Source organism: Cetorhinus maximus, chromosome 25, assembly GCF_964194155.1.
Source record: "Cetorhinus maximus chromosome 25, sCetMax3.hap1.1, whole genome shotgun sequence".
NCBI classification, from domain to species: domain Eukaryota; kingdom Metazoa; phylum Chordata; class Chondrichthyes; order Lamniformes; family Cetorhinidae; genus Cetorhinus; species Cetorhinus maximus.
The window spans coordinates 4,192,183-4,207,374 of NC_135903.1; the positions used below are offsets into that span (position 1 = coordinate 4,192,183).

General features: G+C 44.1%; 1 protein-coding gene across 16 annotated transcripts in view; it reads left to right on the plus strand.

The window, feature by feature from the left end:
• raraa (retinoic acid receptor, alpha a) overlaps window positions 1-15,192 on the plus strand; it is a 534,959-nt gene that overhangs the window by 498,382 nt on the left and 21,385 nt on the right. For all 16 annotated transcript variants that reach the window (XM_078529303.1, XM_078529300.1, XM_078529314.1 and 13 more), the window contains one exon: window positions 8,581-8,741. In XM_078529303.1, the coding sequence (XP_078385429.1) occupies window positions 8,581-8,741 (161 nt within the window). The remainder of the gene's footprint in view (window positions 1-8,580; window positions 8,742-15,192) is intronic.

The window sequence follows — 15,192 nt, forward strand, 5'->3', positions numbered from 1 at the left end:
ACTTATGCCCTTAACAAGCTGCCTCTGGTAATAGTGCTTTGTGAAACTGGGTTTGCTGCTCAGATAGCAAAGGAAATGCATAACTGAGCCACAGAGACGAGGAGAGCCCAGATTCAATTGTTAGCCTATTTTGAGTTAGCCTATCACTACCCAAACAGTAGTTGGGGATGTTGCAGTTCATATCAGCACCCTGGGCAAGGGAGGAGAGTTCCTGTTCCTGAATGCCATTCTGCAATCCTATTTTAACTATGAAGGTTGAATGAGGTCAAGATTGGATTTGACTATAATACACTACATGAATCAGTAGCCTTGCTCAAACTCATTTCATTCTTTGCTAACACATGAACATTTGGGCAAGGTACATGAAGACAGCACATTGTCACTAAAAAAAAGTAGAAGAGCATCTCGGCAAGAGCGAGTCGGAGAGAAATTAGTGTAACACCAAAAACTAGCAAGAAATGGGCTTTGTGCCTGGAAGATGTGGGCAGTGTTTCATTAAATGGGCTTGCAATATGTTGAGCTAAGCTAGTTGAAAATAACAAATGTTGCATCGCTTAAGTGAGGATATTTTGCCTAATTGAACAAACAGTGGTTTCAAATGCAACATACTTTAATAACCTGTCGACACTCTGATTAAATGTTAGTGTCATTTTAGGCCTGTTATATGATTTTTATTATTGCTTAGTATTTGCAATTGCTGACATAAATATTTCTAATTTTAGGTATAATTGCTGATTGTTATTGCCGACTCCATTAAGCATTAGTGACCTTCCAGCTTTCACAGAATTATAATTTGGGTTTTGTTGCATTTCAGCACTTAGGAGGTAATTGCCCATGAAAAATGTTTGTTTTCGCTGTTACCACTTGAGCTGGTGTGTTTCTTTCCCCCAATTTTTGAATTTATTTCCTGAAAGGCAATGACTCTTGCTGGGGTACAGAACTCCCAACTGCCTTCCCCACATTGCTGAGCCTAGAGAGTGAGTCTTACAGCTATTTAGCCTTGGGGATTATTGCAATTGAGTCTGGTCCTTACTGAACATTCATACATGCACACTTTGCAGCAGGAGTCCCATATTGCAAGAAGAACTTTTCTACTCCCTACCTCCTAGGGGATGGTGAGACCAATTATAGTAGCTCTATTGCTTTCACATTGTCTTTTTCAACTCAACCATTAAAGCCATTTATTGTGTTGCTTTTAAAATGTAATTAAATGTTGCCATGGTCTGAGTGTGTGATTGCAGCTTCCCTAGCACTTAAGTTCCTGATCTTGTACATGAAATCAGGGGACGATAGCATTTCCCTGTTATAGAAGAAGAAAAAATACAAACCAGATTGCCTCTGGTGCTCTTCTGCAGCTTCTGCTATCTGGCTGAGTTGTGGCTTTGAGAGGTTACCTGACTCAAAGAATGGCAAGAAATTAATTTGTCAACTCTGGTTGCACATATTCTTGAAGGTTTCATCACATGACCTCCTGCGTCCAATTGCCCCACCTCACGCTCCTGCCGTTGGTCACTCGACATGTCCATCCGCATGGTCCAGTACCATCTCATGCCAGTCAGAAAGTGAATAGACTTTTCAATACCTGATTGGATGTTTCATCAGTTTTAGTCAATAACCATTTTCCCCATGTCCAGTGTTTTATATTAAATATAAGCAGAAGTGTTTAAAGAAAATTTTAAAAGTTTGTTTTATTGCTCCCATGATTTTTTTTTCTCCTGGTTTGGGGCAACCCTATATAAGGAAGCTAAAAGCAAATATGGGATTTTAGAAAATTGACAAGACCTTTATGGACAGTTGGGGCGACCATTGCTGCTGACCATCGTGGAGGAGGGCGGAACGGGCAGGATTAAGATCTGTAGGATCTCAGTGGTGAGTGGCACCGACCATTAGAGATCCAGTTGTTCCTGGATATCAAAAGGACTGTCAAATAAATAACAGGAGGATTGCGATGTGGTTCAGAATCCTGCTTTTTATTATAAGAATGGCTTGTTGTCCACCTGACACAATAGAGGCGTGACAAATAAATGCCACAACTCACTGCTGCCCATAGGTTTTCCTGTTTGGGATCCCTGGTTATAAAAATATCGAGTGAACTTGATTTTGTTCCAGAACAGTACCAACACAAAGAAATGGTTCTTTTAAAAAAAAAGATCTGCCTTTAATATTTTTCTGACTCTTCATTCTTTTGAAAGAAAGTGTGAATGGATATTTAGGGTCATAATGCCCCAACCACATTGTTCCTCCTCCTTTTGTGCTTGTACCCTTTGGAAGCAGTGCTGGTGAATACTGCTAAGTTGTGCTACCAACTTATGCACCCTCGATTCCTGTACACGAGAATATAAGGCATGTATTCCTTCATTTATGTGGCTAGCTATGTGAGTAGAAATTTGAATTCTGTAGCAAGATCCATTATATAAGTTCATGATTATTATAGTTCTTAGTTGTAATCAGTTCTGATAGTGTTTGAACTCATGTGGTTCTTGAAGTATTGATTGAGAAACACTTTAGTATCAATGCTTGGACACTTGCGCTTGTGTGGTCAAACACCTTGATGTCAGGGTACGTCGTGCGTTGCAGGCTGATATGTCTGTTGCACTTACACCCCAGTTAATTTACATATTCCAGGTGACCCTGCAATCAAAACCAAGCAATGCCACTCTGACAGGGTCATGCTGGGGAACCAAAAATCCATAGTGAAAGCATTCGAGCATCAAGTCTGGCACCTGTTTTCTCATGATCTCCAATGCAGGCCTTGAAAAAGTTTGCTGGTTTCTGCAAGTATACAGTTCCAATAAAGAAAGTGTCAGCAACACTAGGGACCAGCTTAGGTGTCCATTTAACCCAGGAGAACTCAGCAGAATGTGCTGTTTCTGATAACTGCCAGGGACACTCCACTTTCCCCCTGCCATGTTCCCAACCCAAAACTTTCTCCCAAGAAATTATCTCATGGTGGACCATTGGTTCCATTATGGGAAGGTAAAAGGAACTTGCACCTTTCACAAATAATCAAGGTCCAGGTCAAGTGCTAAGGCTAAACTCCCAAATTGGGTCCTGCCAATTGGCAGACTGCTATTCTTGTGCTCTCTGAATGTACTGGACGGCTAATACGCTACTATCCCAAGAAATTCCTGCTCTGGGAATCTCCAACATAAACCATAATCGTATGATGCTGGTCTTGTTTGAGGTGGGTAAAGAAAATACAGTCCAAGGTGTCCAGTTTGCAGCTTATAAATTGTTGGCCAAATGCTGCACTGTGTGTTATAAAACTGAACTGGTGACAACCTGCTTGTGATCGTAAAAGAGGAAAGTGCAAACTGCATCAGCACGAGATGTGCAGAGTTACTCAGTGTTATGATCAGGCAAGGAGGTTAGATGGCAGTGTAAGAGGATAGGCTTATAAGGATTTCACAGTCCCTGGTCTTGATGCAGTGATTCAATGTTGCAGCCTAGCTTAGCTGTTGTTGTTTAGCTTAGCTGTTCTATTGGATGCAATCATATGGAGTAGGTTTCCACATTTTTAAAAGATTACAGTTTGTAGTTGGTTCATTCTCAGGTTGGTCACTTTGCAAATTGGGTACAGCACTTCCTGAGAGAGAGAGAGGGCACACGGCTCCAACAGCCTGTTTCAGTATAGCATTGTCCTTTTCACTTCACTTTTCTCTTGCTTGTCAGAGGTTCTCTTGAAATGCCTTTGTGGTTTTATATTCCGGGGAGGCTTGATTAGTTCATGTCGGCTGCAGTTATTGTTTCAGAACAGGTAATTGAATTTTGATGTCTCATATCAAAGATATTTGTGAAGTCTCAGTATGGTGTGAATTTTTTTCATTCATTCACGGGATGTGAGCGTTGCTGTCTAGGCCAGCATGTATTGCCCATCCTTAATTGCCCTTGAGAAGGTGGTGGTGAGCTGCCTTCTTGAACCACTGCAGTCCATTTGGTGTAGGTAAACCCACAGTGCTGTTTGGGAGGGAGTTCCAGGATTTTGACTCAGGAACAGCGATATATTTCCAAATCAGGATGGTGAGTAACTTGGAAGGGAATTTCCAGGTGGCAGTGTTCCCATGTGTCTGCTGCCCTTGTCTGTCTAGATGGTAGTGGTTGTAAATTTGGAAGGTGCTATGTAAGCTATGGTGAGTTCATGCAGTGCATTTTGTAGATGTTACACACAGCTGCCACTGTGCGTCAATGGTGGAGAGAGTGAATGTTCGTGGTTGGGGTGCCAATCAAGTGGGCTGCTTTGTCCTAGATGGCGTCGAGCTTCTTGAGTGTTGATGGAGCTGCACTCATCCAGGCAAGTGGAGAATATTCCATCACACTCCTGACTTGTGCCTTGTAGATGGCCAACAGGCTTTGGGAAGTCAGCAGGTGAGTTACCACCACAGGATTCCTAACCTCTGACGTGCTCTTGTAGCCACTGTATTTATATGGCTAGTCCAGTTCAGTTGCTGGTCAATGGAAAACCCCAGGATGTTGATAGTGGGAAATCAGTGATGGTAATGCCATTTAATGTCAAGGAGTGATGGTTAGATCCTCTCTTGTTGGAGATGGTCATTGCTGGCACTTGTGTGGTGCAGATGTTACTTGCCACTTGCCAGCCTAAGCCTGGATATTGTCCAGGTCTTGCTGCTTTTGGACATGGACTGCATCAGTATTTGAGGAGTTGTGAATGGTGCTGAACATTGTGAAATCATCAGCAAACAACCCCACTTCTGACCTTATGATGGAAGAAAGGCCATAGATGAAGCAGCTGAAGATGGTTGGGCCTCGGACACTACCCTGAGGAACTCCTGCAGTGATGCCCTGGAATTGAGATGATTGACCTCCAACAACCACAACCATCTTCCTTTGTGCTAGGTATGACTCCAACCAGTGGAAAGCTTTTCCCTGATTCCTATTTATTCCAGTTTTGCTAGGACTCCTTGATGTCAAATGCACCCTTGATGTCAAGGGCAGTTGCATTCAACTCAACTCGGGAGTTCAGCTCTTTTGTCCATGTTTGAACGAAGGCTGGAATGAGGTGAGGAGCTGGGTGGCTCTGGTGGAACCCAAACTAAGCGTCAGTGAGCAGGTTATTGTTGTGTAAGTGCCTCTTGACAGCACTGTTGATGACCCCGTCCATCACTTTACTGATGATCAAGAGTAGATTGATGGGGTGGTAATTGTCTGGGTTGGATTTGCCCTACTTTTGGGTACAGGACATACCTGGGCAATTTCCCACATTGCCCGAGTAGATGCCAGTGTTATAGCTATACTGCAACAGCTTGGCTAGGAGTATGACAAGTTCTGGGGCACAGGTCTTCAGTACTATTACCAGAATATTGTCAGGGCCCATAGCCTTTGCAGTATCCGGTGCCTTCAGCTGCTTCTTGATATTACATGGAGTGAATCGAATTGACTGAAGTCTGCAATTTGTGATGCTGGTGACTTCCGGAGGAGGCCGAGATGGATTGCCTAATGGGCACTTCTGGCTGAAGATTGTTGAAAATACTTCAGCTTTGTCTTTGTGCTGGGCTCCCCCACCATTAAAGATGGGGCTATTTGTGGAGCTTCCTCCTCCAATGAGTTGCTTAATTTCCAGCATTCACGACTGAATGGTGACAGGACTGCAGAGCGTAGATCTGATCAATTGGTTGTGAAATCACTTAGCTCTACCTAGCACTTTCTTATGCTGTTTGGCACACAAATAGTCCTGTGTTGTAGTTTCACCAGTTGACATCTCATTTTGAGGTATGCCTGGTGCTGCTCCCTGCTCCCCTCCTGCACTCTTCATTGAACCAAGGTTGATCCCCTGGCTTGGTGGTAATGATAGAGTGGGGGATATGCTGGGCCATGAGGTTACAGATTGTGATTGAGTACAGTGCTGCTGCTGATGGCCCACAGCGCCTCATGGTTGCCCAGTATTGAGTTGCTAGACCTGTTTGAAGTCTATCCCTTTTAGCACTGTGGTAGTGCCACACAACACGATGGACGGTATCCTCAGTGTGAAGATGGGATCTTGTCTCAACAATCACCGTGTGGTGGTCATTCCTACTAATACTGTCACGGACAGATGCATCTGTGGTAGGCAGGTTGGTGAGGATGAGGCCAAGTACATTTTTCCCACTTGTTGGTTCCCTCACCACCTGCCACAGACCCAGTCTAGCAGCTATGTCCTTTAGGACCCGGCCAGCTCAGTCAGTAGTGGTGCTACCGAGCCACTCTTAGTGATGGACATTGAAGTCCCCCACCCAGAGTACATTCTGTGCCCTTGCCACCCTCAGTGCTTCCTCCAAGTGATGTTCAACATGGAGGAGCACTGTTTCATCAGCTGAGGGGGGAGCGTTACGTGGTAATCAGGAGGTTTCCTTGCCTGATGCCATGAGACTTCATGGGGTCCAGAGTCGATGTTGAGGACTCCCAGGGCAACTCCCTCCTGACCTTTTGCCACTGTGCAGCCACCTCTGCTGGACACCAGCAAGACAGACCCAGGGATGGTGATGGTGGTGTCTGGGACATTATCTGTAAGGTATAATTCTGTGAGGATGACTGTCAGGCCGTTGCTTGACTAGTCTGTGATACAGGTCTCCCAATTTTGGCACCAGTCCCCAAATGTTAGTAAGGAGGACTTTGCAGGGTTGACATGGCTGAGTTTGCTGTTGTTCATTTCCGGTGTCTTGGTCGATGCCGGGTGGTCAATCCGGTTTCATTCCTTTTAGAATATCAGGAGATGGAGCCTTTCGTGCTCCCCAGGGAATTGATTGTTAAGTTCATTCCAACATTGTGGAATGTGAAATTGTGTTTTGTAGCAGCTCAGCCTGTCTGGGCTGTTTCGTTTTTTAAAAAAAAACACAATTGCCTGTATAAGTTTCCAGTTTACAATCCAGCCAGTGAAAAGAGTCAGAAATCATATCTTTAAAAAGCACATCCTCTTGACATAGGGCATTAGTGACATTGAGCCTAGAGGTATGTTCATATTTTGGGGTTGGGGTACAGGCTTGTCCATGATCATGCTTATCCAAATGAATGGGGTAAGTTTATATTCCAGTCAGTGATTTGTGTACCCCTGTTGGCATTCGGGTGATGCCTCCTTGATGTATATGCTGCTATCACTTAATTGTCACTCCTTCTAAACTGCCAGATTGCAGAAACGACAATAACCTTATGTCTGGAATGTACTTATTTTCTTTCTGACCTTTTAGACAAGCTTAACAAAGCTAGATGCTCTTTTAAAGATTGGGACATTCAGCTAGCAAAATTCAGCTCCAGACAAGCCAGCTCTAAAATCTAAACATGCCCAGACTCAGTGACACTCTGTCTCTGAGGAGCAAAAAAAATGATATGGCAAAGAGGTTATTTGCTTAAGAGGAATTACCGTATTAGTACAAGATGATAGATCTCTCTGTAGAGTTATACCCTTGAAGATATAAGATCAGGCTGTGCTCGTTATCGGTCAATTTAATTTGATCTTTGCAATGATTGACGACATGGTGCAGCTGCAATTTTCTCTTCCTAAATTTTCCGCTCTCTCTCTTTTTTCCTTTCCCAACCCTGTTATTGAATTCACACAGCAGACATGAGTGATTATGTGCGCAGTCTAATAGTTTAGTAATGAGCTCATTCTTTTGTGAATCGTGCTGCACAGCTTTGGGTTCTGGCTGTCTTTTTTCAGTTGCAATAATAATTAGGCGTTGGAGCCGGAGCACCAGGCTCACACCCTACTTCATTGTAATCCCTCAATTGTGGACCTCTCGGTGACCAGACTTGTGAATTAATTGTGATCTTACTTTAGTCATATGCTCTCAGTGGCATCCAAGTGGTACCCCTGTCACCAAGGGCATACTTCAGGACAAGGAATGTGAACTCTGTGCCTTCCTCAGCACCCTCAGTCCAAAATTATATGGGTCCCAAGGCAGCGAAACACAAGACCCTACACACAGCTTGAGCCTCCAACAAACCTAATGGCAAACTCCCAAAAATGGGTTTAAGGTATGCATAGTTCATGGGCGGTGCCATTATTTTATAATAGCAAATAAGTCAAGTTCTGCTTTTACAACTTGGGACACCCTCTGGTGCTTTTGGATTTGAATGAAATGATCCTGTCCATTTTCTTGTGTCCTTCGCCGTGGGCCTCCAGTCGAATGTTATTCTCCCAGCACTGACATGAGAAGCTTTGCAGCCATTAAACAAATATGTTTGTTTGTGATCTGGATTTTGCATCAAAATCTCTTCTCCTGTCCTGGAATTCCTGCTGGAATTGTCACTCTATTACTAATATATCTTCCTTCAATTTTGTTGTTTTTCCTTCTGAAAATCCCTCGTGTGGCACTCCATTGTCTAACTTAGGAGGTGGAGTCCATGCCCTAATCCTAGGGCATCACGTCACTGCTCTATCACTAGCTGGTGTTGGGAGGGGGGGTGGTTGGGGGGAGATGGCGGGAGGATGGGGTTGCAAGTTCAGGAGCTACATTCTAAAGCTAAATTAATTGGGAGAGTCTGACAAAAGCGTAACCAACATTGTTAACACACCACCAAGAACTAAAAATCCTGAATGAGAAATCCTGGCTCCTTAACCAACAACTTTCTTTTTCTGCCACTTCCCAGCTGTGCGAAATGACAGGAACAAGAAGAAGAAGGACACCCCCAAGCAGGAGTGTTCAGAAAGCTACACAATCACACCCGAGACTGAGGATCTAATAGAGAAAGTACGCAAAGCCCATCAGGAAACCTTCCCAGCTCTGTGTCAGCTTGGCAAATACACTACTGTAAGTATCAGTGATAAACATACTGCACTAACTAACTACTCTAAATACCAATGCTAAATACACTATTTAGATTCTGCACTAATACATCACTGTAAGGACAGGGATTAATAACCCTAGTTTAGACAGTGTCACATGTATTACTGTTAGTGCCATTGTTTAAAACATACTGACTAGATCCAGTGGCAAATACACTGCAGCAAATATTATGCTATATTATGTTACTGTAAGCATCACAAGTGTTGCATTGAAGACAAACATTAGTATCATGGGGTGCATTTAAACTCAAGTGCATCAGTTGAACCATTTCACTGTTTTCATGACCAGTGAAACACTATGTGAGACAGGAAATCCCGGCAGATTATATACACGATTCACTCATTGTCAGTGCTCACACAAGAACTTTGGTTGAGGCACGAGAGACTGACTGGCATCCATGGACCTGTAATCTAGCATGGTGTTAATGCCTTGAAGGGAAGGGGGCTAATTGGCAGAAGGAGGGGGGTAAGGAGCAGATCCATGTCTAGGAATGTCACACGATAGGATCCCTATTCACAGCTAGTACATCAAGTAGAGGAAAGGATTAGTGGAAGAAGAATCTGTGAAACTGCTGGGTACCCTCCTGGTAGCCAAGTACAGAATTCTTAGTGGTTAAGAAAAAGGCCACTAAGTAAGGACCATGGGCATTGAATAAATACCCAACCATTAGTTCCCAATTTACGTATACAGTATAGCTACATCTAATGCATTTAGACTAGTCCTACAAACACTAGAGGTGGGTTAAAGTCAAAATCTGGGGCTTTATTTATGAGCCAGTATGGGCACAAGTAAGAAACTCATCTGTGCAAATACAAGCTCCAGAACAAGGAGGCAGGATCACAGTGAAGACCACCATTCATCTCCAGCCCATTCACTATTCCATGCAGACACGAAAAATGACCTTGAAATCTAGCTGTTGCAATAGATATTTGAAGGTATTGAGCGATAATAAATAGCTTACAGAAATAACTTGTCAGTAGCGTTTACTTTAAATATATACTACAGGCAGGATCCCTTCCCTTAGCTTACTTCAGTTAACATTCAAATCTGCCAAGAATTAAATCCTTTCAACATTCTTCAAAAGTACAATGAGTTCAACTTTCACACAGTCCACTAAGATTCCTGTATTTGTGATGCAAACAATGCATTTGTTGGAACACAAGATCTGAGATCTCCAGAAGTGCCAATCCAAATAGATCATTGATACTCTTCGCCCCCTGCCATGGGACATGCCTCATCTTCACAAGAAATTTCTTTACAGTGCCAAGGTTCTGATCTGTGACTAACTGAGGATACCAACCAATGTTTAACCGTCATGGGATAACACGATGAGTCTGAATATACTGTCTGTCCTCTTAGAAATCACCACCCGAAAATTCTGCCATGGGGTAACAACATTCAAACACTTGATCTAAAATTGGTCTCACCACTATGTTAGCAGAGATGCTAACGCATTTCACATAAAGTTAAAGTAAATGGGTTAACATCTTCACTAAATAGAGGGAAAAATTTCAGACAAGTGTGTGAATTATTCATACATTAAAAGCCTACCTATAGTGTACTCTGAAGTCATATTTCTGCACAATTCTAATAGGGAAATGAGAAAGTTGAATTTAATTTTAACACTGGCAATTATTGCAGCATTTATTAAATTGATAATTGTCAAAAGCATTTTGATGCAAGCTTAGTAGAAATTTTTTTTTAAATGCTGCCCTAATTTGAGTTTATTCACTGAGTAGTTGAGCCATAAGGACCTGGAAGGTTCCTGGTTCGATCACTGGCCTGTGCTGAGGTAGCTTATCTGAGAAGGGGTAGTGGTAAAGGTGCTGGAATTGGACGACAGCAGCCTGAATTAGAGAGGAGAAAGATGAGAAAATGTTCCTGCTTCTTGTCACCATGAACTGAGTCCTGCTGGACAAGAATCCCAGCAGTTAAATGACATGCCAGAACTCACTGTGAAGATTCACTCGTGAGTAGGAACGTAGCTGAGATACTGGAAGGTAATTAGTGCCATACTCCAGTGAGAAGCAAATGTCATTAGTAAAGGACATTGGATAGTATGTGCCTTTCCCTAGAACTCATGTCTGATGTTGGAACATATATGTAAATATAAGTTTTGGGGGAGATGGAGTGGTGGTAATGTCACCGGGCTAGTAATCTGGAGGTCCAGGCTAATGCTTTGGGGACCCAGGTTCGAATCCCACCACGGCAGCTGGTGGAATTTGACTTCAGTTAATAAACCTGGAGTTAAAAAGCTAGTCTTGGTAATAGTGACCAGGAAACGATTGTCGTAAAAACCCATCTGATTCTCTAATAAACTTTAGGGAAGGAAATCTGCTATCCTTAATCTGGTCTGGCCTACATGTGACCCCAGACCCACAGCAATGTGGTTGACTCTTGAATGCCCTTGGAAATGGCCAAGCAAGCCACTCAGTTGTATGAAACTGCTACAAAGACTACAGCAAGGAATGAAACCAGCATTGGGATTACCTGACATTGATCTAGGCACCACGAACAACAAAGGCACACTCAGCCCTGTCAACCCTGTAAAGCCCTCCTTATTAACATCTGGGTGCTGTGCCAAAATTGGGAGAGGCATCCCACAGAGTAGCCAAGCAACAGCCAAACGTAGTCATACATGGAATCATACCTTACAAACAATGTCCCAGACACCACCATTACCACCTCTAGGTATGTCCTGTGTCATTGACAGCACAGACCCACCAGCGGTGGTGGCACAGTGGTATATATTCTGAACATAGACTCTGGAACCCATGGCATCAAATCAGACGTGGGCAAGGAAACTTCATGCTGATTACTGCCTACCCCCCACCCCAAGACCCCCGCCTCCCCACCTCAGCTGCTGAATCAGTACTCCTCTATGTTGGACACCACTTGGAGGAAGCACTGAGGGTGGCTCGGGCACAGAATGTACTCTGGGTGGGGGACTTCAATGTCCATCACCAAGAGTGGCTCAGTAGCACCACCATCAACCAAGCTGGCCAAGTCCTAAAGGGCATAGCTACTAGACAGGGTCTGTAGCAGGTAGTGAGGGAACCAACAGGAGGGAAAACCTACTTGATCTCATCCTCACCAATCTACCCGAGTGCTGAGTGGATGATCCATCTCAGCCCCCTCTGGATGTTCCCAGCATCGGAGAAGCCACTCTCCAGCCAATTTGATTCACTCCACGTGATACCAGGAAATGGCTGAAGGTACTGCATACTGCAAAGGCTGTGGGCCCTGACAACATTCCAGCAAGACTTGTGCTCCATAACTAACTGCACCCTTAACCAAGCTGTTCCAGCACAGCTACAGCACTGGCAATGTGGAAAACTGTCCAGGTATATCCTGTCCACAAAAAGCAGGACAAATCCGATCCGGACAATTACCGCCCCATCAGTCTACTCTCAATCATCAAAAAAGGTGATGGAAGTTGTCCTTGACAGTACTATCAAGCAGCATTTACACAGCAATAACCTGCTCACTGACGCTCAGTTTAGATTCCGCCAGGGTCACTGAACTCCTAACTTCATTACGCTTTGGTCCAAACATGGAATAAAGAGTTTAATTCAAGAGGTGAGGTGAGAGTGACTGCCTGTGACATCAAGGCTGCATTTGACTCAGTGTGGCATTAAGGAGCCCTAGCAAAACTGAAGTCGATTGGAATCGGGGGAAACTCTTCACTGGTTGAAGTCAAGCCTAGTACAAAGGAAGATGGTTGTGGTTGTTTGAGGCCGATCATCTGAGTCCCAGGACATCACTGCAACAGTTCCTCAGGTAGTGCCCTAGGTTCAACCATCTTCAGCTGCTTCAACAAAGACCTCCCTTCCATCATAAGGTCAGAATTGGTGATGTTCACTGATGATTGCACAATGTTTAGCATCATTCGTGACTCCTCAGATGCTGAAGCAGTACATGCCCATATGCAGCAAGACCTGGACAACATTCAGGCTTGGGCTGATAAGTGGCAAGTAACATTCGCACCACATAATTGCTAGGCATTGACCATCTCCAACAAGAGAGAATTCAACCATTTCCCCTTGATATTCATTGGCATTACCATCGCTGAATCCCCCACTATCAACATCATGGGGGCTACCATTGACCAGAAACTGAACTGGACTAGCAATATAAATACAGTGGCTATAAGAGCAGGTCAGAGGCTGGGAAATCTTTGGAGAGTAACTCACCTGACTCCTAAAGCCTGTCCACCATCCACAAAACACAAGTCAGGAGTGTGATGGAATACTCTTCACTTGCCTGGATGATTGCAGCTCCAGCAGCACTCAAAAAGCTCGACACCATCCAGGACAAAGCAGCCCACTTGATTGTCACCCCTTCCACAAACATTCACTCCCTGCACCACCGACACACAGTGGCAGCAGTGTGTACCACCTACAAGATGCATTGCAGCAACTCACCAAGGCTACTTTGACAGCACCTTCCAAATCCACAACCACTACCACTTAAAAGGGCAGCAGATGCATGAGACCTCCATCACCTGGAAGTTCCCCTCCAAGCCACACACCATCCTGACTCGGAACTATATCGTCGTTCCTTCACTGTCATTGGGTCAAAATCCTGGAACTTCCTCTCTAACAGCACTGTGGGTGTACCCACACCATATGGCCCGTAGCGGTTCACAAAAACAGCTCACCACCACCTTATCAAGGACAATCGGGGGTGGCAATAAAAATGCTGGCCCAGCCAGTGACGCCCACATGCCATAAAAGAATTTTTAAAAATCATTGGAATCTGAACGTTTTTTTAGAGATGAACTTCAAAAACAACAACAGCAAGTTGTATTTATGTAGTTCCTTTAACGTAATAAAATGTCCCTTGATGCTTCACAGGAGCATTATAAAACAAAGTATGGCACAGGGCGACACAAGGAAACATTAGGTAAAATGATGAACAGCTTGGACAGAGAGGTAGATTTTAAGGAGCGTCCTAAAGGAGGAGAGTGAGCTAGAGAGGCAGAGGAGGTGTAGGGCAGGCATTCCAGAGTTGTGGCAACTGAAGGTGCAGCCACCAGAGGTGGAGTAATTAAAATTGGGGTGCACAAAAAGCCAGAAGTAGAGGAGTGCAGATATCTCTGCTGGAAAATGTTCATGTGGGTGAGAGAGCAGGATCAGGCCTGTGATTCCCTGCATGCTCAAACAATCTGCTGCCGCTCGCTGTCTCAGCTGAAACGTGAAGAATGGCCAAATGGGTGCTGGGGCTGTGAAACCTAATCCTGGAAAAAGAGTCACTACCTTCGAGAGGGAAGGAATTGGAAGGGAAGAAACAGTTGTCCAGTAAACTGTTCTAATAGTGTTCACGGATGAGTTTGTAGCCAGGCTGTCTCGGCCTTGTGAATAAAAGAGGAAGGAAGGTCAGAAATTAGATGCTAGGTCTCTGTAAACACCTATGCTATGTTCTATGGTAGGTTAGTTCAAAATAATCTTGTGTGCCTCGACCGTGGTAATTACCTCATACTTTGCCAGCAGCTGCTCCCATTTATTTCATTTCTTAATCCTTTGTGTCAAGCGAGTGAATGTGACATTCTTTCCTGTTGCAATCTCCTGCTTGTGCCACTCCCCTGCCCTGGACTGTCATCCCAAGATGACAGTTGTGAAGGTCAGTGTCTTATGCATGGAAGAAACGCTGCTGTATTAAGCACTTTATTTTCTTGCTTGCTCGCAGTTACTGCCAAACCAAGCAGAAACAAGCATTCCATTAAAACTGATCCTTAAATGATGTGGCATCCATTAAGGTTGTTCCATCCTTGATCACATGTACAAGTGCAGAAGTGACAGCAAAGAGTTTTTAGGGGAAGAGAAAGTAACTGCTGCAATCTTTCACCTGTTGAAAGAACAGAAGTCGTTGCCACCATTGTCGCCACCACTGTGACTATTTGTTCATTTGCTTGTTAGGAAAGACATCATTTGGTGTTAACTCTGCTTATTTAATAGCGCTGTACAAGCCTTCAGGTATTGTTATCTAAAAGAAATTCCACTTTTCTGTCCATCATTACCTAAATGCCTGACTCTTGAAGCCTTTCATTTCTTGGGCGCCTGCAACCCTTGCTCTTTCTCCTCAGTCGTGGCCTCCTTCTGTGCCATAATGGCTTCGTGACCCTATGACTCAGTCTTCGTACAGAAACCTGGGCAGTAATTTGGAGCTAATCACAGCTGAACCTGAAGCCCTCTTCACTCAACAGGCACTTGTGGATATCTTTAGTAAGGAGCCAGTAGATAACAATCAGCAGCAGGAAGCCGGGGTGATGTTCACCTCCCCTCACCCTGTGGGCCCCGCCCCCCCAACCCACATTCCAGGGATTTTGAAACCCAATTCATTTTTACCCCAGTTGAAATCAGCTGACTCAGTAATAATTGAGGATGAGGATAGAAGCTGGAGCTCCCTAATCTAT